Below are 27,584 nucleotides of genomic sequence, written 5' to 3' on the forward strand. Positions count from 1 at the left end.
AAGCAGACTGATAAGTTAGCTGAGATAAAGTTTTTTGTTTTGGGTTTTTTTTTTTTTTAAGATTTCATTTATGTATTTGACAGAGAGAGAGCACAGAAGCAGGGGAAGCATCAGGTAGAGCTAGAGGGAGAAACAGACTCTGCTGAGCAGAGAGCCCAACATGGCACTCGATCCCAGAACCCCTATGATCATGACCTGAGCTAAAGGCAGATGCTTAACCAGCTGAGCCCCCAGGCACCCCCGAAAATATAACGTTTCAATATTAGAATTGTGAGAAAGGAGAATGTATTGAAGGTAATATTGAGAAAAATAATTATGAAAGCATTTGCTACAGGAAATAAGAAAAAGGCAAGAAGTCTAAAATAAAAAAAGACAAAACTAGTTTTTAAAAGAAAACAAAGTAAGACAGAGTAAGATAAATATTAAAAATCATCAGGAATAAACAAGGTAGAATTCAGCACTCAGGAATTAAAGCTGTGAAGTCACAGCAAAGGTAGGATAAAAAAATATTTTAAATGGGTAAGGGACAGAACAGGGTGTCTTAAAATCAAAATGATGAGATATGTTAAAACAACATAGGAAAGGAAAGATCAGCACCTAAATTACTCATCCCAGACAATTTAAAATTCAAAACAAGAAATGATGAAGAGCTCTGTTTTGTTCTTTTAGGGACCTCTAGGCTAACGCAGCTCCTGGAATTGGGAGTTTGAAAAAGTTTAAGAGCAGAAAATATGGGCATAGGGCAGTGAGGGTTCTTGATCTTAGCTCTTTGCCTTGGCTGCAAATAACTGAAAGCCAGGAGGGGAGTCCTTCAGTGAACTTGCCTGCAGTCAGCCAGCCACTGGCTTTTCCTCCCCAGTGTCGTGTCTCACTAGTCCATCAATAACAGCAGGACCAACAGGTTAACAAAATAATTTAATTCCTGAGACACTGCCGTCATGATACATTAGCAGCTTTTAGATGTGATCTGTTTGCTTTTAGGACAACTGTTGATGTTGTGTCGGGGATGGTGAGGGTTGAAGGGCTCTGCTTAGCTATATAGTCATTGAAATTTTGGTATGGGGGATATTTTCCTCACATTGAACAGTTTATTTAGATTTATACTACAAACTTAATGCTGTAGTTTTAGTTGCAAGTTGAATTTGTTGGATGGGGAACATGACCCACATTGAGCCTACTCGAAGAGATGGGCTACATTATTAGAATAGGAAGCCCTCTCAGTTTCTGATAGCTTGTTTGGGTGATGGGTGATCATGTGCTTTTAAAAATTCCGAGGTAATGTTTTTTAATTTTTTAAAACCTCATAATTGATAGAGGTTTATATGAAACAAGTGCCAGTAATAGCAATCATCTAATGTCACAGAGTAACACTGGTTTTCTTAGGCATCTAAGATAGTAACATTTTTTTAATGATTATGTTCCTTCTACCATCCCAGCCTACTTTTTAAAGGCTGTAACTTTCCATAGTTTGGCTATTGTGGATTCACAGACCTGTACCCCTGGGGATAAAAATATATGTTTATAAAAAAAAAAAAAAAATAAAGGCTGTAACTTCTTTTTTTTTTTTTTTAAAGATTTTATTTATTTATTTGACAGAGAGAAATCACAAGTAGATGGAGAGGCAGGCAGAGAGAGAGAGAGAGAGAGGGAAGCAGGCTCCCTGCCGAGCAGAGAGCCCGATGCGGGACTCGATCCCAAGGACCCTGAGATCATGACCTGAGCCGAAGGCAGCGGCTTAACCCACTGAGCCACCCAGGCGCCCTAAAGGCTGTAACTTCTTAAAGGTTAGAAATGCTACTGGTTTAGGGCTACTACATCAGACTTTAATTTTAGACCTAATCCCTTGTAATCCTTACCTAACCCAGGATAGGTGTCGTTAACTGGCTGTTCATATCAGTAGCCCTTCATTCCATCGATAAGATGGAATGAAATAAAATACCCTCTTGCTTCACTTTTGGTTTTAAATTTGACATACATTTATGAAGTGCACAAGGACAGATCAAACAGTCATGGTAAATGTGGAGGAAGGGGTAGCGACCAGATCAGGTTCTTTTCATCCTATTTCACAAGTGAAGTCTGTACATTTCCACGGCTGCTGGGAGGGAAGATTTACCGGCACAAATGTGGCCTGAAACACTTTACTCTTTGGCTCCCTGAAACAAACGGCATTATTTAGTGTGAAAGTTCCTACCACAAATGATTCAAACATCCTGTTTCATAAATTACTCACGAACTGTAATGTCTCCTACTACATCAGTTGCACCCACTTTTAAAAATTCTGTTGGAAGTAAAGGAACAGCTTTTCTCCATCGATGTAACAATGTTTTTAGTTTTCATAGAACCCTTTTATAATCAGGTATCTACCATGGGGAATAGTTTTTTGGGTTTTGTTTTTTATTAACATATACTGTATCATTTGTTTCAGGGCTACAAATCTGTGATTCACCAGTCTTACACAACTCACAGCACCCACCAGAGCACAGCCCCTCCCCAGTGTCCATCACCCAGCCTCCCCATCCTTCCTAACCCCCTCCCCTCCAGCAACCCTCAGTTTGTGTCGAGATTAGGAGTCTTTTGTGGCTTGTCTCCCTCTCTGCATTCATCTTATTTCATTTTTCCCACCCTTCCCCCATGATCCTCTGCCTTGTTTCTCAGATTCCTCATATCAGTGAGATCATGTGATAACTGTCTTTCTCTGATTGGGGGATAGTTATTTTTAGCAGTATGAACAAGGTGTAATAAATTGTAGTCTTAAAATAGAAGATAGCCTATATCCAGTGTTATATGAGGTAAATATTTTCAGATACCTCACACGTTCTTTTCCTTTTGGGTTACTTCCAAATATTGTCTTTCTTGAGTCTGTTTTGACTGTTTTGGTTGGTGTTCATTTCTTTCTCTGTTTCTGACTGTAGCTCCTAAGGCTGACCATGATCATCACAGTGTGTATGGCTAGTGCTGGGTCCAAAAACCAAACCAACACACAGAATAAAATTTAATTTGGTGGTCCTTAAATCAGGAGATTTTTTTTTAATTATTTTTTAAATAATTATTTATTTGACAGAGAGGGGGAGAAAGAGAGGGAGAGGCTGATGTGGGTCTTGAGTCCAGGCCCCTGGGATCATGACCTGCACCAAAGGCATACACTTAACCAACTGAGCCACCCAGGCACCCCAAATCAGGACACTTTTGAATAAAAACAGTTTTATTGAGATGCAATTGATGTGTAGTGAATACACATGAAAGTATACAGTTTGATAGGTATTGACATGTATAAACTGTGGCCACAGAGAATGGAATGTTTTCTTCACACTCAAAAGTTTCCCCATGTCCCTTGTAATCTCTCTGTCCTCACTCCATGTTCCTAATTACCAATCTCCTTGCTGTTAACTGTAGTCTACGCACTTTCTAGAATTATGTATAATGGAATCACACATTATGTACACTTACCGTTTTTTGGTTTGACCTTCTTCAGGATATAACACATTGTCTAGCACATATGTCCACACGATATTTTGAAAGTGAATAGAATAAAAGTTACTCTTCTTGATTTTGATATTCATCTATATTTTTACTTGAATCAGTCATTCATTCCTTTCTGTTGCTGAATAGTGTTCCATTATATTTGCTATGTCATTGTTTGTTTATTTTTTTTACCTATTGAGGGACATACAGGTTTCCAGTTTGGGGGCTATTATAAATTGAATATTTATATTGGGGGCTTTATAAATAAAGCTGCCTTGACCGTTAGTGTACAAGTCTTTGTATATCACAGTAAATGAACAAACTGTCTTCCAGTCTAAACCTTCTTTTGGTAGTTCTTAAATCCATCAAAATTTTAGTGAAGACTTTTTTTAAGTTTTTATTTGAATTCCAATTAACATACAGTGCAAGATTAATTTTAGATGTACAGCATAGTGATTCAACACTTCATACAACATCCTGTGCACATCACAAGTGCACCTCTTAATCCCCATCACCTATTTCACCCATCCCCCCACCCCCTCCATTCTGGTGATTGTCAGTTCTCGGTAGTTGAGAGTCTGTTTCTTGGTTTGCCTCTCCCTCTTTTTCCCCTTTGTTTGTTTTGTTTCTTAATTTCCACATATGAGTGAAATTATATAGTATTTGTCTTTCTCTGCCTTATTTCACTTAGGATAATACTCTCTAGTTCCATCCATGTTGTTGGCAAACATCAGGATTTCTTTTCTTTTCTGTGGCTAACATTCCATTGTGTGTGTGTGTGTGTGTGTGTGTGTGTGTATACTACATCCTCTTAAAGATTTTTGATCTGTGTTTATTCATTAGTCTTTGATTCTCTTGTGATGTGTTTGATTTTTTTTTTAAATTATGGCTGTATTGGCCTTATAAAATAAGTTTGGAAGTGTTTCCCCTTCCCTTTTCTGAAAGTTTTTGCAGATTTGGAATTACTTCTTTTTTACGTATAGAATATTACCATTTTCTTTAGTTGATACTGAACTATTTAAGTTTTCTTCTTAGGGATTGTGTTGTTTCATTGAAATTTATCATAGGTATTGAACATGTAGTTCATAATTTTTCTTTATTGTCCTTTATTAAACTGAACAACAGAGAGAAAATAGACTGACCCAAGCAAAAGAAAAAGAAAAGAAAGAATAATAAAAGAAAAAAAGTCTGAAAAAAATGAATAACACTTTAAGGACTTGTGAGACTATATAACCAAAGATCCGACATTTGTATCACTGGAGTCCTCAAAAGAGAGGAGAAAGAGGACAGGGCTAAAAGCGTACTCCGAGAAATAATAGCTGCATCCTTTCCAAATTTGGCAAAAGAGTCTGAATTTACAGATTAAGAAAGTGAGTGAACGCCAAACAGGATAAACCCAAGATAATCCACAATAAGACACATCATAGTCAAACTTCTGAAAGCTAAAGTCTTAAAAGCACTCAGTGAGAAACTTTACCTCTATGGGAAACAAACACAATATTTGTATGGTAGCCAGTTTCTCATCAGAAACTATGGAGACCACATGGAAGTCGCACATTTTTCCAGTGCTGAAAGAGAAGACCAGCCATAATCTAATTGCTACATAAATATCTTTCAGCAGTAAAGGAAAAATTGAAATATTTTCAGATGAAAGAAAACTTGGAGAACTTGTTGCCAACAGACTTGTTCTAACAGAATGGCTAAAAGTTCTCTAAGTAGAAAAAAAAATAGAAGGAATTTTAGAACATCAGGAAGGAAGAAAAGCAAGTTAAACATATATGTAAATGCAGCAGACTTTACTTCTTAAGTTTTTAAAATTATGTTTAAAACCAAATAAAATTTTAATAATGTCTGAGTCTGAGATGGTTCTAAAATACTTAGAGGAAATATTTTAAGACAATTATGCTAAAAAATAAGGAAGCATAAAGGGCTAGAACAGGAGGTAAGACTTGTGTATTTATAATCAAGCTGGTAAAAATTATGACCAGTAGACTATGTTGTTAAATATATAAAATATATATATAATACCTGGAGCAACCACAAAATAGCTGTTCAGAGAGATACACTCAAAAGTACTATATATGGACAAATCAAAGTGGAATTCTAAAAAAATGTTTAACCCACATGAAGGAAAAAGAAGATAAAAAGACAAAACAAATGACAGACTTAAGCCCTAATTATATAAATAATTATATTAAATGTAAGTAGTCTAAATAAATAATTGAAAGATATAGGAACAGGGCTCAGTTGGTTAAACATCTGACTCTTGGTTTTGGCTCAGGTCATGAGGTCAAGCCCTGCATCAGTCTCCCATGCTCAGTGCAGAGACTCTCTGTCTCTTCATCTCCCTCTGCCCCTCCACCCCACCAGCAGGTTTTACTCTTTCTCTCTTTCTAGCTCTTGAATAAATAAATAAATAGAATCTTAAAAAAAAGACAGGTATAAGCAGATTAGGTTAAAAACATGACTAGCATATATGTTATCTACAAGGTCAATTCAAATGTAACCTATGGACAGGGTGAAATAAACAAATGGAAGTTTATATATCTTGCAAACGATAATCAAATGAAAGCAAGGGTGACTGTACTAAAATCTGTAAGGTACCCTTCAAAATAAAATTACCAGAGGCAGAGAAGGACATTATATAATGACAAAAGGGTTACTCCACCAAGAATAGATAGCAATTGTAAATGTGTGCACCAAAACAGCACAGCTGCACCAAACATATAACCTGCAAAATATGACAGAACTCCCTCACTAATTGATAGGACAGAAAATCAGTAAGGATTTAGAAAATTGAACAGCACCATCAACGTGTAGGATCTAGTACTTAGAGAATTACTTAGAGATTACCAGCACCGGCAGAACACGCCTCATTTTCCAGTGGCTATGGCATGTACACCAAGATAGATGATCTCCTGGACCATTAAAAAAAAAAATTAAAAGAACTGAAATTAAACAGTGTGTTTCCTAATTATAATGCATTCATACTAGAAATCTTTAATTGAAAGATCATCAATTAAAAATCTTTAAATAGATAATTTTAAAATACGTGAAACTTATCATCCTTCTAAATAACCCGGGGTCCAAAGAGGAAGTATTGAGAGAAATTTTTAAATATTGAGCCAAATGAAAATGAAGGTGATTTGGGAAATTTACAGCACTGAACAATTTATTAGAAAAACAATATATAGGGACACCTGCGTGGCTCAGTCGGTTAAGCGTCTACCTTTGGCTCAGGTCATGATCTCAGGGTCCTGGGCTTGGGCCCCATATCAAGCTCTCTGTTTGGCAGGGAGCCTGCTTCACCCTTTCTGTCTGCCTCTCTGCCTGCTTGTGATCTCTCTCTCTTTCTCTGTCAAGTAGATAAATAAAATCTTAAAATCTATATCTATATAAAATACATATCCTTATTATATATTATTCACAGTGACCACATGGGGTTTACTTATTCTGGAGATGCAAGACTATTTCCACCATATTAATAGACTGAAGAAGAGAAATCATATATCAGTGAGGAAAAAATATTTGATAACATTCACTCATTCATGATTTTTTTAAAAAGTCCTTGGAAAAACAGAAATAAAGATTTTCTTCCGTCACATTAAAGGCCAGAAACAATCTAGTTAGCTTGAAGAAGGTAAAGATGTTTGTCTTGCTATATTTACTCACTGTAGTTAGTATTGGAAGTTCTAGCAAGTGCAATATGACAAGAAAAGGAAATAATACACAGATTGTAAAGGAGGAAATAAAACTCTATTTGACATGCCATTATTGTCTACTTGGAAAAAAAAAAAAAAAAAAACCTCAAGGAGTCTACAAGAAAACTCCTAGAACTAAAAATTAGTTCAGCAAAGTCACAGGATACGAGATAAACATAACAAAAGCCAATTGCACTTTGATACACTGGCATATAAACATGTGGCTGCTGAAATTAAAACTAAACACCTTTCACAGTTCCTGAGTAGAAGTGTTTCTATGTACATCTAACAAAATATATTTGGGAGCTGTATTTTGTGCACAGAATACACACTTAATCAACCACTACTTCTGTTTCTATGGATTTACCTATTTCATGTCAGTGAAATCATACAATATGTGGTCTTTTGTGACCCAACTCTTTCACTTGGTATAATGTTTTCAACCTTCGTCCCCACTGTAGCATGTATCAGCAGTAACTTTGTATGCCCTAGTAATATGCCATTTTATTATTGTGTATCACATTTTATTATCCATTCATCATTTGATGGTACTTCAGGTCCTCCTGCTGTGAGCATTCATGTACGTGTTTTTCTTTCTTTTGGATAAAGACCTAGAAGTAGAATTGTTGGGCCACACACTTACGCTATTTTGAGAAACTTTGAAATTATTTTCAAAAGTGCACCACTTTATGTTCCCACCAGTGATGTTTGAGTGTCACAGTTCCTTCCCATCCTTGTTATTGTATGCCTTTTCTATTTTAACCATATTATTAGGTGTGAATTTGTTTTTTTAAGATTTTATTTGAGAGAGAGATAGCAAGAGAGCACACAAGCAGGGTTGGGGAGAGAAAGAAGCAGACTCCTGGGTGAGCAGGGAGCCTGATATGGGGCTCCACCTCAGGATCCTGGGGTTGTAACCGGAACCAAAGGCAGATGATTAATGAGCCACCCAGGTGCCCCAAAGAATGAAATGTTCTTTGTGGTTTTGATTTGCATTTTCCTTATGTCTAATACTGTTGAACAAATTATGTCCGTATCGTTCATGTGTGTATCTTCTTTGGGGAAATGTCTGATCAAAGCTTTGCCTTTTTTCACTTGTGTCACATGTTGTTCTTTTTGAGTTTTAAGAGTTCTTTATTCTGGGTATATGTTTGATATTTTTGATGCTATAGGGAATTTTACAGATTTTAAGTAATTTTTAAATTATTCCTAACATGTAGAAATATTACTGATTTTTGTTTTGGTTTTGTATCCAGTGAGTTTTCTAAAGTTACTAATTTAAAAGCTTTTCCTTTGAAATTTCTTCATACAATCTCTCTCTCTCTTTTTTTTTAAGATTTTATATATTTTTATATTGGGGGGGTTAGGACAGAAAGAGTGGGAAAGAGAATCCCAGTCAGGCTCCACACTCAGCATGGAGCCCAACGCAGGGCTCAGTTCCACAACCCTGAGATCATGATCTGAGCTGAAACCAAGAGCGGGACACTCAGCTGACTGAGCCCCTCAGGCGCTCCAGTCATCTCTTTTTTGAAATGTGGTTTTACTCTTCCTTTCCGATATCTTTGCTTTTTTATTTCCTTTTTACATTTTTTTTTCCTTTTTGCATTTTCATTGAATTAGCGTGGGCCTGCAATACAGTGTTGAGTAGAATGGGCCTAGATCCTTGCCTTGTACTTGGTCTTAAAAAGAAAGCATTTTATCTTTAAAAAAAGGTTAGCTGCTATTTGTGTTTTAATGGTTCTTATTCCTGTTTCCTCTTTTTTCCTTTTGGGGTTAGCCTGGTAATTTTTAGTGTTCCCTTTTTTAATCTCTTCTGCTCGTTTTTAAGCCATAACTCTCTTCTTTTTCCAGTGGTTGTTGTGCATTCTGATATGCATCTTTACCTTATCATAGGCCACTATTATTTATTTTTAATGGCATCTTAAAAATGCTAAAATTGTGAGTTATGTTTCCAGACTGATAAATAGGTCCGTGACAAGTATCTTTGCATCCTTTTCTCTTCCGCGGTGACTCCCCTTTTTAAAAAGCCAGATCAGCTCTGTGAATATCCGGCACTTGGATTGTCTTAAGTCTTTTCAGGCTTAAAACTTTTGACTTTCCACAAAACTGTCTTATTTCCCAAAATATAGTTGAAAGCGCCATAATATGTGGAGACTTCATGTTAGGATTTGAATATAATAACGTGACTTCTTAATTTGTGGAAACCCTTCACTCCCATTCATACGCCTGGATCTGAGCACTGCCACTTGCCTCTGGAAGCAACATTAACAGCCCTGTCCAACTGTGCTATCAGCTAGTTTTGTACCTATGCTGGTAATTGTTTTTTAAAACATTCTTTTCTTTAAAGATTATTTTGGCTTTCTTTAAACAGGATGAATTAAACCTTGCTGATTCTGAAGTGGATAACCAAAAACGAGGGAAGCGGCATTATGAGGAAAAACAGAAGGAACACTTGGATACTTTAAATAAAAAGAAACGAGAACTTGATATGAAAGAAAAAGAACTAGAGGTTATCCAGCATTTTTCTTTTATGTTTTGTTTACCACCTCTGTCAGGGCTGTTCAAGTGTTTTCCTTAACGTCGTCTTTCCAAATATAGACACGTGGTCTGATGAGTTATCTGTTCTGTATAGCGACGGCTGTTTGAATCAGCGAGGCGACCCACCACGGAGAAGGCTCTGGGTCAGGCAGCAAGTTTAATCTCATGCCTCCGAGTGATTTGGAAAGTGACACTTGCTCTCAGCTACTTAACTCCTTACATGCCCAGCTTGGCAGGTGGACAGCAATTTTATGTCAGAAAAAGGCACCCCTTCCTCTGAGCAGCATGGGTGTGGACCGGGCTGAAATTCAGCTCTTGCTTCCTACACACCTTTTTTTTTTTTTTTAAAGATTTTATTTATTTATTCGATAGAGATCACAAATAGGCAGAGAGGCAGGCAGAGAGAGAGAGGAGGAAGCAGGCTCCCCACCAAGGAGAGAGCCCAATGCGGGGCTCGATCCCAGGACCCTGGAATCATGACCTGAGCCGAAGGCAGAGGCTTTAACCCTCTGAGCCACCCAGGAGCACCCCTACACACCTTTTTTAACAGCTGTCAGCAGCAGCCCTGTTTTTAGATGAGAAGTTGAAGGCAACCTTGGTGTAACTGGAAGAGATTCCAACTTTTCTTAGGAAAAGCCGCCTGGGTGGCTCAGTGGGTTAGGCCGCTGCCTTCGGCTCGGGACGTGATCTCAGGATCCTGGGATCGAGTCCCGCATTGGGCTCTCTGCTCGGCGGGGAGCCTGCTTCCTCCTCTCTCTCTCTCTCTCTGCCTGCCTCTCTGCCTACTTGTGATGTCTCTCTGTCAAATAAATAAATAAATAAATAAATGAAATCTTTAAACTCTGATCTCTTGTCTCACTTGTATATGACTCACTATGTGGAATGTTGTGAATGTAAAATAAGTACTATATATAAAGGTGCTTTGAGTTTTTTAATATTTTATGAATATGAGGGTCTTTTTGTTTATGTTTTCAGTACTATTTGGTGTTCAGAGGCCATTCTAAAACACAGAAAGCTGTCTGCCACACTTTTTGTAACTGCCACTTGAAATTGGTTTCACTAGGAAGATACGGAGATCTTACAAATTACTAAAGTTGTGCATAGTAATGCAATTTTCTCTTGAAGCTGTATAGTCTAAACTCTTCTCAATGTAAGGCTTAAATAACATTGATAGTAAAAGTAATCAAAATACATGTAAAAGTATGATCCTAAGTTCAGAATTTTACTTTGCTTTTGTTGGCACAAGTAGTACAATTTATTACTATGTCAAAGAAAAGTTTTAAAGATACTAAACTTAAGATATAACCTTAGGAGAAAATGTCACAAGCAAGACAAATCTGCCCAGAACGGATAGAAGTCAAAAAATCTGCATCAATTCTGGACAAAGAAATTAATAGATTAAGACAAAAGATACAAGCCGAACATGCTAGTCATGGAGATCGAGAGGAAATAATGAGGTAAGTGGTTGGTCACTTTTCTGCTTTATTATTCATATATATTAAGTCATAAAAAATAAATGTTTATATGTAAATCTTAAGTTTGGTTTGAGTATTGCTATGGTATGGTATGGTACCATAGCAATAGTTATAACCAAGCTCGTTTTTCATGTGTGTCATTCATAATAAACTAATGGGGCACCTGGGTGGCCCAGCTTGACCTCATGGGTGATGGGATTGAGACCCAGAGAGCCCAACATGGGTCTCTGCGCTCAGTGGGGAGTCCACTTAGGACTCGCTCTCCCTCTTCCTCCACCCTCCCCCCAACACACACATTCGCTCTCTAAAATAAATACAGCTTTTTTTTTTTAACAAATAAATCTTTAAGAAAAATAATTAACATTTTTTCTTCTGAACTGTAGGAAAACTCATTAGGGAATGATATTTTAACATAAATGCCATTTTTATACCTGTAAGATTCATATAGGAAAAATGTTCAGCTTCACAAGCAATTAAAAGAAATGCAAACCAGAACCATTAGAAGCCATTTTCATATATGTCAAGATGAAAAATAACGTGTCAGTCTCATGTCAGTGAGATTTCAGAGAAATGGCTATTTTTAGGTTAGTGATAAGAATGGAAGCTCTGGGGGTGCCTGGGTGGCTCCGTGGGTTAAAGTCTCTGTCTTCCGGGTCAGGTCATGATCTGAGAGTCCTGGGATGAAGCCCCATGTCGGACTCTGCTCAGCAGGGAGCCTGCTTCTCTTCCTCTCTCTCTGCCTGCCTCTCTGCCTACTTGTGATCTCTGTCAAAAAATAAATAAAATCTTAAAAAAAAAAAAAATGGAAGCTGTGTTAGTGTAGTGAAAGCACAGTTTCTCAAGCAAGACTACCTTGTTTTGAATTGCAGTTTTACTTCCAGCTATGGGACTTTTGCAAATTACCTAATCTCTCTGAACCTCAATTTGCTTGTCCGTAAGATAGGGAAACTATAGCTGTAGGGTGCTTATAGGGATTAAATGAGTTGGTCCCTAATAAACAATATTGGGATACATAAAATGTTAGCTGTGATTATTATTGAAGTTTTTCTGAAAAGCATTAAGGCAGCTTATGTCAAACACCTTCAAAAATTTCTATTTGGCCAAATAATTTTGTTATTATAATCCAAAACGAGAAAAGCTATTTGTGCCTGGGTATGTTTATTGTAGCAGTATTTATTTAAAGCTGGAAAATTAGGAATTGTGTGCAACTATAGGATGCTGGTTGAATTATAGTAGAAAATTACATCTATTTAACTTTATGGAGAGCTTTTTATAATAAAGTTCAAGAACAGGAATGCTCTCAATTCTGTTTACAGAAACAGTGGAAAACAATTGGAGGAAACACAATCATAGTTAAGAGTAGTTTTTCTTTACAATAGATCAATACCTCATGTGTTTTGTTTTGCTCTTAAAGTATAATCTCCAGAAACCATAGGAGACACTTAATCATAGGAAACAAGCTGAGGGTTGCTGGGGAGAGGCGGGATGCCAGGGTGGGGTCACTGGGGGAGGGGCATTGAGGGCACGTGGTGTAGTGAGCGCTGGGTGTTATATAAGACTGATGCATCACTGAACCCTGCCTCTGCAACTAACAATACACTATATGTTAATTGGATTTAAATTTAAAAAAAATTTTTTTTAAAGTAAACATACATACACACAAATAAAGTATAATCTCCAAGTTTGTTTTTTTCCAGAGAAGTTTTTCTTCAGTCTTTAGGAACTTGGCTTCTTCCACCACATTTACTGGAGGTCGAGGGGCAGAGTCCGTGGGCCCACATCAGGGATGGGGGTGTTGGGTCCTATGGTCCCTCCCGAGAGGGTTGCCCGGCTGCCCTGCTGTGAAGAGCATGGCTCGCTCAGCCCTGTAGACTCGCACCCAGCCGCAGAAGACACTCACTTGGGCAGTGTCCCTGACGCAGCAAATGAATGTCCCGAGTGAATAAGCAACTTAATAGCCTTATGCCGGGTTGTACCACAGGCGAGGCTGGGGCAGTGGCCTTTTGTGGCACGTCCAGTATTATTCCTTCTTTTCTTGGTCATCTTGGAAGTGAGGACCCGTGAAGGCTGTCTACTTCCCTCTCCAGTCTCACCTCTCCAACTTTTCTCTCTCTTTTTACCTAATTAAATTTATTAAATACGTTTTCATCGTTTATGTAGATGCAAGGTAATGTGAGCATATTTGTTATTCTTCATTGTTGCCAGATACAAGAGGTAGTGCAGTAAATAAACTTGGACAGATTGCTTTCTTTGATTTAATGATACATTGTAGAGATCTTTTTATATCAGTACACAGGTATTTTCTCATTGCTTTTTATAATTACATGGTATTGAATCATCTCCTACTGATGGATAGTCGAATTCTAATCTAATCCCTGGCTGTTATAAATGATGGTCACAGTAAATAATTTTGTATATGTGTCTGATTGTGTAGTCAGGTATTTTTATAGGATTGACTCCATTTTGGAAGACTCCCTTCCAGGGACTGTGCTTGTTGGCACTCCTGAGGGCAGTGTGTCCGAGGGCTTGTTTCCCCTCAGCCTAAACTGTGTGATAGCCTTAGGTTTTTTTTTCTTTTTTCTTTTTGGCCAATGGGTAGATTTCCTTTAAAAAAAGTAGAAGAAGAAGAGAAGAATATATTGCTCAATGTAATTTTAATTTCTGCTTTCACTTATACTGAGTCTGAACATCTTTTCCTGCCTTAAGGACCATTTATTTATATCTTTTTCTGTGAACTTTTTATGTATTTCATTTTTCTTTGAGTATTTTTGATGTGAAGAGTGTATTTTTTCTTTTTCCAAAGGGCTGCATAGCTATTTGAAATTTTGGTTGTCTTATAATTAATTGCATCCTTAAGAACGGCCGTGTGAAGTAATGTGTTTTGTTTTGGCATGTTGAGAACTGTGTGTCTGTAGCTTTTGAATTTGAAGGGAGAGTTCAGCCTGATAGAACATTCTTTTTCTCCTGACCATCTGTCTATGATGAGAGCTGTAACTTGTCCAGAATGTGTCAGATTCTGTCATCCTTTCCTGGGTGTACACTGTGTTTTTTTAATCCGTAGATTTACCTTATTTCTTAAAATTTCTTGTTTGTATTTTACTGGTACGTGTTTGCTGTGCTATCGTTCAGTTGGTTTTGCATAGCCTTTGTGGCAAACATGTTGTATGTCCTTTGTCTTCTAGTTATTGTCTCATCATGTTCTCCTTTTTGCGTTTCTCATTTCTGATCTCTGTGTCTGTGAGTGTTTTCTTTGTTGTCACTTTTCCGCCGTGCGCCATCTCCTCACTCCGTCTTCATATCCTTGTTCTTTTTTGTCCAACCCCTTCTTCCTCTCCCCTCGCTTGGGTTCTACAGGTTCGCACCCGCTGCCTCCTCTTACTTGGTGATCACCTGCTGTTGTTTACCTGTTCTCTGAGTACTTTGATTTCTCTATTCTTTGAGGTTTTTGATGTCTATTTTGAGGTGTCTCTTCCTGTTAGAACTTACATCATGTTCTGTTCTAATTTGTGGTTTTCAATTACAGTTTTCATCAGCTTTGTAACAGCCTTGTTTTATTGAGTTTTCTGTGTCTGTAGGGGCCATGGTGCTGCTCTTTCCCAAGCCTATTTCCATTAATATCTGTGTGTGGAGACTCTATCTGTGCCTTTTGTGTTACTCATTTTTTACATGGACTTTCCTGGACTGGGCATCTGAATGAGCTTGTGGTGGGGAGCTGTGGAGCCTTGGCCAAGGTTGCCTTTCAGACTCGGTCAACAACCTTCTCTCCTCTCCTCTTCCAGTGAGCTGTTGCCCTCTGCAATAGCACTTCTGAGGGACCCTGCCTTCTCTGCCTCTTTGACCTTGTCTTGTTCAGGCGGGTGTTGGCAGATCTTAATGCACAGCTCTGTTCCTCTGTTCTTGCACTGGCATCTGTCACTCAGGGAAACATTTCTTGCCTTCTGGTATGATCCCTTCACTTTAAGAAGGTGTATACTGGCTGGCATTTTCTACGATCTGCCACTCTGCCCTGTGCTACTCCCCCCACGCCGATACTTTCCTCACTTCCTCTGCCTTCTCCAGGACCTGGACTTTTCTCCTGCCCAGCCCTCTTCAGCTTCGGGGCAGCACATGCTCATTCTGGGAGTACAGTTCGCCTGGAGACAGGACACCTGTGGTTGCTGGGCCCCTTAGCACGCCGTGCACTCTCCCTTCTTCCCCATTAAATACATTAGATTTTACTTTTCTTTATGTTTCTTTGAATGACACTTACTGACTTATATTTTTCTCATAAAACAGGCAGTATCAAGAAGCAAAAGAAACCTACCTAGATCTGGATAATAAAGTAAAGACTCTAAAAAGGTTTATTAAATTGCTGGAAGAAATAATGACTCATAGATACAAAACATATCAACAATTTAGAAGGTAAGTGCATTTAAAAATATTACCACATATTTTACATGTTCATATTTTCTTTGTTTTCACTTACCCCTTATAAATAATAAAATTAAATTGAAAGAACTTTACATGATTCAGTTAAAGAAGAAATTGCCAGGTCTTCCTTTATTGGCCAGTACTTAGGGTCCTGTCATTTAATCAGCAAATTCTGGACTAGAAGGGACTTTTTTATTTTTTAAATATTTTATTTATTTATTTGACAGAGAGAGATCACAAATAGGCAGAGAGGCAGGCAAAGGGGGAGAGAGGGGGAAGCAGGCTCCCTGCTGAGCAGAGAGCCCAGTGCGGGGCTGGATCGCAGGATTCTGAGATCATCACCTGAGCCGAAGGCAGAGGCTTAACCCTCTGAGCCACCCAGGCACCCCGAGGAAGGGACTTTTAAAGGGAGCTTATCCAGATTTTCTACTCCATTAGATACCCTTTACTAAGTAACTCAGAGACAGCTGTTCCATCTCTGCTCACATTGGTCCTTTGAATGGGAGCTCGCTGGCTTTGCAACAGCCTGTTGTACTCTGGGACACTGCATGTTGTTAAGGGATACAAGTTTTGGGGTTTTTTTTGTTTGTTTGTTTTTTGTTTTTTAAAGGGATATAAGTTTTTGATGAGACTGTTGAGGTGGTACTCAGTTTAGGAGCTAATGGAATGGTGTGGCTCTATGGATGTAGACTCTGATTTGTTAACTGCTGTGTCTCCAGTACCTGCTCCTGAGCCTGAAGTACAGTACAAAGTTGATAGATATTGGTGGAAAGAATGAACAAAAGATCAGAGAAACTGGATATTGTGTGTACCCAGAAATCTTCATATTCTCAGGGATAGATTGACCCTAATGAAAATCACAAACAACAGAAATAAACCAGAGGTCAGTTTAATAGGTAGGGATGGTCCTTGACCTACTTAGAGTCAAGGCAGTCCTAATCTCTACACTTAACCTTTGTTTTCCCCAGTGACATTCCCCCAGTGACCTGCTTTTTACCTGTCTTTATACCCAAAACTACAATCCTGAGACTATAGAATTTTAAAAAAATGTATCTAATATGTATGAGGAAATTCAGTTAATTCAATAAAGAGAAGTAGACTTTGCATGTGTCGTCATATTCCCTTGGTTGGTTTTTAACTAAACCCTTGGTTGGTTTTTGAAATGTGTGCTTCAGTTTTGTAAGCATGTTTTTAGGACTTCACTTATATAGGATTTATTTTTATCCTTTTGAGGCTGCTTGTTAAGTCTCATTAGGTGGGACCTGAGCAGCTGGTTCAGGACCAACTCTTTCCTACCCGTGAAGCAATGCCCTTCAGAGTACTCCACGGACCCTTGTGAGTTAGAAGGCTTCTGCCTTCGGGAACTGGGACTATTCCTGGCTCCAGGTGACCTCTGGGGGATTGCTTCTGCTGCACTGGGATGTTTGCTGCCCCAGCTTCCCACATGCAGAGACAGTTCTCAGCTGGAGACTGTCTGTGCGCTGGGGTTCTCCCTGTGCTGCACTCTAGGCTTTGAGATCTAGAGCAGCTTGGCCTCCCCAGACACCCGGCTCTGTCTTTAACAGGGAGACCTCCAGGCTCCGCCTGGGTTTCCACTCCCCTTTACTCCTTCTGTAAACAGTGATGTGGGACATCTATAAGTCTCAGTTTGTTTGTTTCCTGTATTTTAGAGATCATTTTGACTGCGATTGCCTGTACTGTCTGATGTTCAGTCTGAAAACTTATTTAATTTATTATCTCCAGTGTTTTTGGACATGTCAGGCTAGGACTATATCCGATGCCTATTTCTCCATCTTTTTCAGAAGCAGTGGGGTTTGCTCTTAAATTGTTATCCAGAAAATTTTTATTTAAAATATTTTCTGTGAAAGTACTCATCTTATAGTTTATTATCTTGATATGTTTCTTCACCAGTGACATGTTTTATCTTCTTTACCCAGTCTTAAGAGTAGAATAAGAATGATCAAATTTTTAAAAATTGTTTATCTCTTTACACAGAAGAACCTTGCCATTTTATGAATCTCTCTTAGACATCTCATGTATGGAAGCAATTAAAGAATACTTATCAGTAGTGAAAGAAAGAAACTTTTACAGAAAATTCTGAAAACCAGCTAGCTGTGGTTGCTGTGTCACAAAAGAAAACTCAAGCTATCGATATTTTCTGGGGGTGGAAATGCAACGTAGTTTAGCAAGGAAATTAGGAGGGATAATAATAAAATGATAGTTACTCTGAAGAAATGAACCTTGGGCTCATTAAGGAGCAGAGATGTTAAGAAAGATACCAAGTCTCCTTCTATCTAGATCTTATTTTCTATACCATTCCCCCCTTGGAGAAATGGCTGCTTCCAGAGCTGGGCAGAGAAAGTACAGATGAGCCTCTTGCTATTCCAGAAAGTCAGTGCTCCGAAGGAACAGAATCATGATGCAAGGACCTAAGAGGCAGCCTCAGGAGGCTCCCACTGGCCAGACCTGGGCCCGTTTGAGGCAGGAATGGTTGGTAACCCCGTGAATAAAATAAGAATCTTTGACTCCATCCTGATACATAGAAAAGTGAATAAATAAATAATTGAGGAAGAAGGGAAAGGTGCTTGTTACAGTGGAATGCCATGTGATAAACGGAGTCTGCATTGTTCTAGGCTGTGGGTAAGGCATCATAGGTACGGAACGATAAAGAACTTGCCCTCACCCTTAGTATCTCCATAAATCGAGAGGAGACATGCAGATGATTAGGCCATTTATTTATTATCTTAACACTACTAGAGTTTACTCTCAAGGACAAGATTTATGTCTTCTGTATTAGGGCGCTGCCTCATATAAATTGTTTGAATTAATTGATATATTCACATGGATTGGCTGTAATGTAATAGAATTTATTAAATATGTTTGTTTATTATAAAAGGAAATGACGTGGTAAAAATGTAGGGACACAAAATATAAAGATGAGGGGGAAAAAATCTTAAAATCCTACCTATTACCTGGGCAACGAGAGTTAACATTTTGGCATATTTCTCTCTGGTCTTACACGCTGGTTTAAAGATCATGCTGAATATACAGTTTTTATATATTTATAGTCTTTTTAATGTGCCCCATTTCTTTACTCCAAGGTGTTTGACTTTACGTTGCAAATTGTACTTTGACAACCTACTGTCTCAGCGGGCTTATTGTGGAAAGATGAATTTTGACCATAAGAATGAAACTCTGAGCATATCAGTAAGTGTCTTAACTCTTTGTATGCTAATTATTAAGGGAATTAACTGCTGCATTTCTTTTGATAATACATTGATAAGCTTTAACCTGTTGTGTTTGGAAAACAAAAGAACTTACTTTTAAGTTAAGGCTAATGTTTGCCAGAGTGTTGAAAATTGAATCCATCTCACTAGCTAATGCTGCCATGGTACCCTCCCCACCTCAGACAACCACCAAGAAAATGACTAGGAATTTTATTTGCAGTGGCAAATGTTAATTAACCCTCTTTCTACTCCACAGGTTTCTTTTTAAAATTCATGTAGCACTTTAAATTAATGTGGGCTGTTATAGAAAGTCCATGGACTCTGGAAGTCACTATAGGAAACCAAGAAAGGATTTCTCAGAAGAACATTCTACTCCTTGTCATTGTCTTTGCACTTATTTCTGAAGGTGTCTGTAGATCCAGCCTCTTTTGGAAAAACAAAGCCACATATGCAACTTTGCAGAGACTGTGTGTGTGGATTCTTTCATGGGCGCATGCGTTGGAAGAGGGAGTGTGGGAGACAGCATTAAAAATTATGTATACAGGTGGTCAGAAGCAACCACCGCTCTAAGTAATTGGGGCAAAATTTTGAAGTAATTGCTTACTGCTCTCAGTTGCCGTAAATTTTATACTTCATTTTGATAGTTAGAATAAATGATAACTTACAGTACATCTATGTAAGACTCATATAATTTTTTTAAGAAATAATAATTAAAGAATGATAATGTATTTAAAAATGGTCCAAACGCTTAAAAAGGAACTTCACAAAGTATCCAAGTGGTGAATAAGTGCCTGAAAAAGCATTCATTATCATTCATCCGAAAAATATGAATTTGGGCCAACTGGGGGGCTCAATTAAACATCTGACTCTTGATTTTGGCTCAGGTTGTGATCTCAGGGTGGTGAGATCCAGCCCCACATCAAGCTCCACGCTCGGCAGGGAGTCTGCTTAGGATTCTGTCTCTCCCTTTCCCTCAGCCTCTCCCCTCTCTCCCTCTGTAAAAAAAAGAAAGAAAAAAGAAAAGTATGAACTTACACCATAATAAATGTCTATCATACTGCTACCAGTGTGACCAAAAAGAGCCACGCTGCAAACATCTTGTGCTGGTGAGCACTTGGAACACCCGTACCTTGGAACTTGGAACTTGGACTTGGACCTTGGAACACTCGTACCTTGTCAGCAGGCGTAGAATTTGATAGAACTAATTTGGAGACCTGTCAGGCAGTGTTTATTAAAGCAATTCCACTCTTCAGAACTCTTCAAAAACTGATAAAAATTCACCTGATTACAGGGTGATGAGTAAAGTCAGAATAGTTGGGGCGCCTGGGTGGCTCAGTCATTGAGTGTCTGCCTTTGGCTCAGGTCATGATCCCAGAGTCCTGGGATCGAGCCCTGCGTCGGGCTCCCTGCTCGGCCAGAAGCCTGCTTCTCCCTCTCCCTCTCCCCCTGCTTGTGTTCCCTGTCTCACTGTGTCCCTCTCTCTGTCAAATAAATAAATGAAACATTTTTAAAATAACACATTATATGTTAACAAAATTAAAAATAAAAATAAATTTTAAAATAAGTAAAATAAAAAACAAAGTCAGAATACTTGTTACCTTTTGGATTTGTAGTGACTGGGAGAGAACACAGGGAATCTGCTGGAATGCTAGAAGTGTTCTGTGTCTTGATCTGAGTAATTACCCAGGTAACTGAGCTGAAGACTTAAACTTTATCTTCCTTACTTTATATAAATTATACTCTAATAGAAATGAAAAAAAGGAGAAAATATTAGGAGTGTTTGGATAATTTATTCCCAGATCTAACTGTACGGGACAACTGAAGCAAGCCCCTCGGACATTATCACCCCGTTATTCAAAAAGAACATTACTGTTCCTAGGATCCTTTCGTTCTCTAGTCTTCATTTTACAAATAAGGAAACTGAGACCAACGTCCCATGATAAGTTAATAATAGATCGGAGTACAATTTAGTTCTCCACAATTAGTCTAGGGTTTCATTTATTAGATTGATACAAAATGCAGTTTTGGAGCAAAGGACCGCATCCTGTTAATTTAGTTCTTGCTTTTATGTGGGTAGTTTGTTTGTTTGTTTGTTTGTTTGGTTGGTTGGTTGGCTTGATTTGGCTTTTTATTACAGAGTTCCTTTTTCATTTGGATTTTCCCAGATTCAGGTTTACGGATGATAAATTAAAATTTCTGTGTATGTTTAAGTTCAGATTTTTTTATAACCTTTTTATAAATGAATGCTAATTGAGAGTCACATAATTTTCAAATAGTGGATGAGATAAATATGCGAAGCTATGTGTTTGCTAAAACTCATATGGTGAAACTTCATGATGGACAAGCTGATGGTGCCTTATGGGTATATACGTATGTCTGGATTTCTGTCCAAATAAAATAAAATTCCTTCTAATGTCTATACTATCTCCCCAGGATATTGTGTGAAAGTTTGTTATTAATTTTATTAATTACTTTATCATTATTCCTCTGAGCCCTTACTTAGAGGAATTTTTTAAAGAGATTTTACATGTTTCAGTTAGTTGCTGCTGATATTCCTTGGCCAGTGTGAGCCTCTTTAAGTTGGTCCTGTTGTCTTCTTGACACTCAGTAATTACCTTTAAAGCAGCTTAGCCACTAGATGTCACTGTAATTCAAATAACAAAAGATTATTTTAGTCCGTAGCAAATGCTTAAAGAAAGAAAGCGATCTCATGCACAGTAGCACTGAAAATAATAAAATACTTAGGAATAAATTTAACCAAGGAGCTGAAAGATCTGTACACTGAAAACATAAGACATTGATGAAGGAAACTGAAGAAGACACAAATAAATGGGAAGATAGCCCACATTCATTAATCAGAATTAATTAATATTGCTAAATACATGTCATTTCCAAATCACTAAATGATTTTGGGTTTTTTTGTTTTGTTTTGTTTTTGTTTTGACTGTAAACCCATTCTTTTCTAATGCTAGTCAACCTTTCTGTAAAGAATTTAGTCTGACTTTTGCTCCACTTTGTTTTTTAACTCATTCAAGGTTCAGCCTGGAGAGGGAAACAAAGCTGCTTTCAACGACATGAGAGCCTTGTCCGGAGGAGAACGTTCTTTTTCCACAGTTTGCTTCATTCTTTCTCTGTGGTCCATTGCTGAGTCTCCTTTCAGATGCCTGGATGAGTTTGATGTCTACATGGTAGTGTTACATTTTGAATTCTCCAAGTTTTGTTGTTGTTGGAAATATGTATTTTGAAAGGAAGCAGTTCTCTCTTTAGTATTACCCACAAGAGAAGGGATCCTGCCCTGACACTTTAGTCTATGAGAGGTGGTAGGGAATAACTTAAGAATTTTCGTCTGTCCTCAAAAGCCCGCCCTGGGCTTCCGGCTCTTCCCTAGCCTGTCTCCACCGTCCATGTCACAGGGGTAAGCATTTCCTAGCACTTGCTTGCGCCGGAAGAGCAGCAGATACCACACAAGGGGCAGAAACATTTGAACTGGACATTACAGACCTAGGTTTGAGACCTAACTTCTGCAGAGGACTTTGGGCCTCAGTTTCTTCATGCATAAAATAACATCATTAATCCTTCCCATCTCACAGCGTTACGGTGAGACGCTCCAGTCTGACGTGTAAATGCACTTCCGATGGCAGAGAGAGCATGAGGCCTCACCAGCCAGCTCTTAACCATGCTGTGTACTTCTTCGTGACGTATTCTTTCCTAAACCCACCGTAATCTGGGTCTAGACTATGATACTCCAGCAAAACTTACTTAGCGAGGATCATCAGTGAAATTTTAGTATTATTTTAAATCTTTGAAGGATTTGATACCAGAGACACATCCTCCATTTCCTACAAAGTGTCTTCTTGCCAGTTTCTGCTCTCCTCTTTTCTGGTCTTTTGTGTTCCAAGCTGCCTCCCCTAATGCCGTTCCCCTTAAATGTGTGAGGTCCTCTCGGTTTTTTATACTGTTGTTCATTTTCCTGGATACCATACCCTACCTACGCCTACACACTGAAACACACACACACACACACAGAGTCTCCAACACTACCACCTACATCTGGATACCAGCAAATCTGAGTGTCTCCTCCTGACCCCTCTCTTGCGCTCCAGACCTATATGCCCAGCCACTGCTAGACGTCGTCAGGCACAACCGTGCCTCAGACTCTGCAAGTCTTCCACTCAGAGCCTCTTCCTTTTCCTGAAGCCCCTACTTTGATTGCTGGCAAATTGCTGTTTCCTACGTGGTTACCTCTCACTGGCAGAACTTTGATGTATCTGTGATCCTTCCTTCCTTTTTACTTGCCCGTCATGTCTGACTCCACGTCTCTGCTCCTTCCTGTTAGCTTGGCTCTGTCTCCTCACCCTGTCTGTCATTACCGCCTCCTATCCAGACTCCCAGAGTTCAACCTTCCTTCTTCTGTGGTCCCTCCCTCACTGTTTTGCCAGGTTTATATTTCTAAAATGAATCTGATCATGGTCACTTGCTTGTTTCGAACTCTGTGGTGGTGAATTATCTTATCTGGGATGAATGTTTACTTCTTTGGGTAACTGAGATGCTACATGCCCCTGCTTCTGTGGCCATCCTAAGCTACTTGTGATTTTCCAAACACTGTGTCCCTGCCTTTTGTGCCCTTCGTGTTTGTCAGAATCCCACTCCTCTTTCCAGACTTGGTTCGGATGTGACCTTTATACAGCCTCTGTGACCACCAGGCAGGATTTAAGAACCTCTCAGAGCTCCCTTGGCACCACCCCACACCAATTCATACTATTATTTTTATATTTTATAATATAAAATGTATTATTATGTAATTTTATATTATATACATTTTGCTATTATGTATCTTACACATTTTCATCTTGATGTTACCAACTATGTCTTGATGATATTTCTACCTGCCTGATGCCTACCTGGTCCATAATAAATACTCATAAAGTGCTCATTCGTGGACTTCATACCTGTGACTTGTAAAATCCACCCTTCAGTGTCATTTGTCCCCTGCGATAACATTGCTGCAGTTGGTTAGAAATTCTCTGAGAACTGGTTTCAGAACTAATCCACAAACCACAGAAGAGGACTTGTTCTTACCAGGTGCTCATTTTGTTTGAAATGCCATTTTGCAGTCTTACCACCCATCTGATTTGTCAGATTTAATTCCGATAACTTCTTTCTCTTTCAGAAACTTAGAGGTTCTTAATCAGAATGGCATTTTGCCTCACTGGAATTAACTGAGAAAAATGTGCCCAAGTTCTGAAAACCAATCAGAAACAAATGCGTATATTTTGGTGGTTTGGCAGCTTTGTTATTAAATGATAGGCCTCCCCAGGGCAATGTTGTGAAAAGACAGCATCTGCTTGTGCCAGCTCTTGTTATTTTTGTTAACTTTAAGTGAGATTGCTTTACAGATATGCCGGAGGGAAGAAATTATGTAATCCAAGCCACCGAGCAGTGTAACCAGGATGCTGGTCTGCCTCCAAAACCGTGTGTCCTGAAGCCCATGCCATCCTCCACACACAGTTTCAGACAGACCTTTAAAAATATATGCCTGTAAACACATTTGGTTATGTTTTCAACTTTTCGTTTTCAAGATACTTTGATTTTTTTTCTTTCACAGTTATTTATACTCAGAAAATGTAAGCCCACAGTTTTAGTTTTCAAAACCTGTTACAATGAAGCATTGTTTTTATATACACTGATATGCTATTTAACTTACTTTAAAGATTGAGTCGAGGAACTGGTTTATAAATTTAAATTGGTTCAGGGCGCCTGGGTGGCTCAGTCCGTTAAGCGTCTGCCTTCGGCTCAGGTCATGATCCCAGGGGCCTGGGATCAAGCTCTGAGTCCGGCTCCCTGCACAGCTGGGCGCCTGCTTACCTCGCTCTCCCTCTGCCTGCTGCTCCCGCTGCTTGTGCTCGTGTGCTCTCTCGCTCTCTCGCTCTCTCTGTTGCTCTCTCTCTCTCTGTGTGTCAAATAAATAAATGAAATCTTTAAATAAATAAATAAACAGGTTCACATTGTATGCATTGTAGAAAGTGATGGGGTAGGGACAGAGGTTTTAAAACATCCTAATCATTGAGGGGAATTTTGAGAGAATTTAGTAACTTTATAGCTGTCACTTGATATTGTTCTCCTGAGGGATTAATTACTATTACTATACAAATTAGATCCATTCTCTAACATTTCGTTTTGTCTTTGGAAAATTTGCAGGTTATTTTAATTGCTAAGTGTATTTGAGGGAGGGAGCTGTATTTACAAATAAACTTGACTGTAGAAATTACCTGGAAGATACGTACATTCAGTTATTTTCCCCTAATAGTTCTGGATACTGTCTTTCCCTGTACGGATAGTTTGGCATCACATGTAAGGTAGTAGCCGATCCTGGACAAAAGTGTGGGGTTTTTGTCGAGCGGCCAGCAGAACGCTGCTTTTGCAGGAACATGACTGATGCAGCAGCGATCCTAACTTTGTTCTTCAGGACATGGTCAACCGGAGGATTGCGATGGACATGATACTCAAGATGGCAGATTCCCAGCGTTTCAGACAGTTCATCTTGCTCACCCCTCAGAGCATGAGGTAACTTCAGAAAATTCTTCTGTGAATATATAAATCAAGTATATAAAAGGAAGAAATAAATTTCTTGTAATCTTTAAAGGCAAATACATAAAACAATAGAACGAAGAATCAGTTCCAATGTCTGGAGATTTAAGATAGTTTTTCCTTTTTAAATATTTCAAATTTTGTTGGTGTTCTCTCCCTTCCATAACAGAAGCAAGTTGATGTGTATATGATTATTGAATTGTTACTATTTCTAATTTGACTCTGTTCCTTTGTGGTTATGACCAACTAATAAAGTAATTTCGGTAATTCTCTTTAGACTAAAGACACAATTCATAATTTCCCTAGTCTTGGCTCTTCTCCTGATGACTTACTGCTACTAGTCTTTCTAACTACAGAACTCTGTTCTGTAGCCAGTCAGCAGGGGTTGTGGACGTACAAGGTGTCAGGCATTGTGTCCCTGCCTCTAATGTGGTCACTTGACCCCATGGGGATTGAAATTTATGAAGTTAATGATCGAGAATAGTCAGGTAACTGCTTCCTAGCTAGACAAGAATAAGAATTAGAAATAGCTGGGATATAAATCTCTTTTTCTTCTTCTTCTAAACTGAAAGCCCACAGCACTTAGCAGGAAGTTAATTTTTCAAAATGAAAACAAATTATTTCTTTATTGCAAATTATATTTCTCCTAGAACTCCAGATAGTCAGCAGTAGAATTTTTTTAATGTGAAAAAATTTTCTAGTAATCTGCGTAATTAATTTTGCTTCCTGTAGTTCACTTCCATCAAGTAAACTGATTAGAATCCTTCGGATGTCTGACCCTGAAAGAGGACAAACTACATTGCCCTTCCGACCTGTAGGTCAAGACGAAGAAGAAGACCGAAGCTGATCTGTCGCCTCCTGTGCCCTGCACCACGTCCTCTTGTTGAAGGATTTGTAAAGGGAAACAGATGCAGGAGTATTTGATGAAATAAAATGAAACTGGAGATAATCTGAAATAAAAGAAACTCCTTTATATATCTGGCCCCAATAAAATATGTAAATAGTTCTAGAAAGGCTACTATAACAAGCAATTTAAAATTTCTGTTACTTTACTTTGAGGAAATTAATTTCATAGTACTGGTTTTAAATCTTTTTTAAGTTTGCTTTTTTTTAAACATCTACTTTTATAGATTGCTTTTCAGAAGTAAAATTTTGTACATATGTACATGTACATATCTGTTTAGTTTGGGTTCATTTCTATGGTATTTTGTAAGAATTACAATAAAAGTTTGAGTACCTGATTATATTTAGTTTTGTTTTCCAGAATATCACATTCTCATTGCAGGTGTTGGGGTACACAGGTGGTCGTGGACAGGGACCAGTTTGCAGTGGATTTATTGTCTGTTTTGCTTATTAATTATGAGGGACCTGCACAGGACTATAAAATATAGCTCAGAATTCCTGCACAGGGCATTTCGTATCATTAGAGATACAACTATGGATTTGGGCTCTGCTTTTAATGATCATATTTCATTCAGATTTCGGATGCTGTCTCTTTGGCACTCAGAAGGAGCACCAGAGCACCAGCGCTCTGACCCAGAGCCTTTCTCAGTCCTTTAACTCGCGTCCACCCAAGTAAGCATCTCTAACCCGTGTCACAGTGGGATTGTGACACAGCACCATACCCTGACCTGCTTGCCCGGTTTCAAACCCCTCTGTCCATGGGCCAGCACTCTTGGCTCAGCTCGGGCTCAGCTGAGAGGACCCAGGCTGTGGAGAAAGACTGGGAAAACTGGAGCTCCCCCTGGAGCGGGAACGCAGCCCAGAGCCAGAGGCCAATGTGCGGATGGTGAGCTGACATCCGTATCATTAAAGACACATCCTGATTGTAGAGTTGAGTGTGCTTCTTAGCATGATAAAATATAGCATATTGTAGGAAATGGTATTTATTGACTTTTTTTTTTTTTTTTAAAGAAGGCTTGAATAAGACTCCCACCCGCCTATGTTCTCTTTGATACTAGGGTAAGTGCTAAATTTTTAAAAGACAGACTTGGCTATCCAAGAAGCGTTCCCTGTATTGCTAGCAATAAATATTTATGTAATTGAAAAGGAAGCATTTTAAGGAAAAAAAAGCAGTATTGTAAAAGCAGCAGCACTTCTATTGTTACTAAGAAAAACCGGATTTTGTTTTTTATTTTAGTAGGCAGGGGGAATCTGATTAACCTTAAAGTGAGATCAGTTGG

The 27,584-nt window shown here is 38.6% G+C and overlaps 1 protein-coding gene across 5 annotated transcripts in view; it reads left to right on the top strand.

Annotated features, from left to right (window-relative positions):
- Positions 1-26,642, top strand: part of SMC6 (structural maintenance of chromosomes 6) — a 75,475-nt gene extending 48,833 nt beyond the window's left edge. For 3 of the 5 annotated variants that reach the window (XM_013052937.2, XM_013052936.2, XM_045073822.1), the window contains 7 exons: positions 9,535-9,672; positions 11,013-11,158; positions 15,452-15,577; positions 18,688-18,793; positions 21,849-22,001; positions 25,280-25,377; positions 26,134-26,642. In XM_013052937.2, coding sequence (XP_012908391.1) covers positions 9,535-9,672; positions 11,013-11,158; positions 15,452-15,577; positions 18,688-18,793; positions 21,849-22,001; positions 25,280-25,377; positions 26,134-26,248 — 882 coding nt within the window. In that variant the 3' untranslated portion in view covers positions 26,249-26,642. Of the gene's footprint in view, positions 1-9,534; positions 9,673-11,012; positions 11,159-15,451; positions 15,578-18,687; positions 18,794-19,069; positions 19,454-21,848; positions 22,002-25,279; positions 25,378-26,133 lie in introns of those variants that run through there. The other 2 variants (XM_045073820.1, XM_045073821.1) reach the window with 2 other exon arrangements.
- The last annotated feature ends 942 nt before the right edge of the window (positions 26,643-27,584 follow it).

Source organism: Mustela putorius, unplaced genomic scaffold, assembly GCF_011764305.1.
Source record: "Mustela putorius furo isolate JIRA1106 unplaced genomic scaffold, ASM1176430v1.1 tig00537284_pilon_pilon_pilon, whole genome shotgun sequence".
Taxonomy (NCBI): domain Eukaryota; kingdom Metazoa; phylum Chordata; class Mammalia; order Carnivora; family Mustelidae; genus Mustela; species Mustela putorius.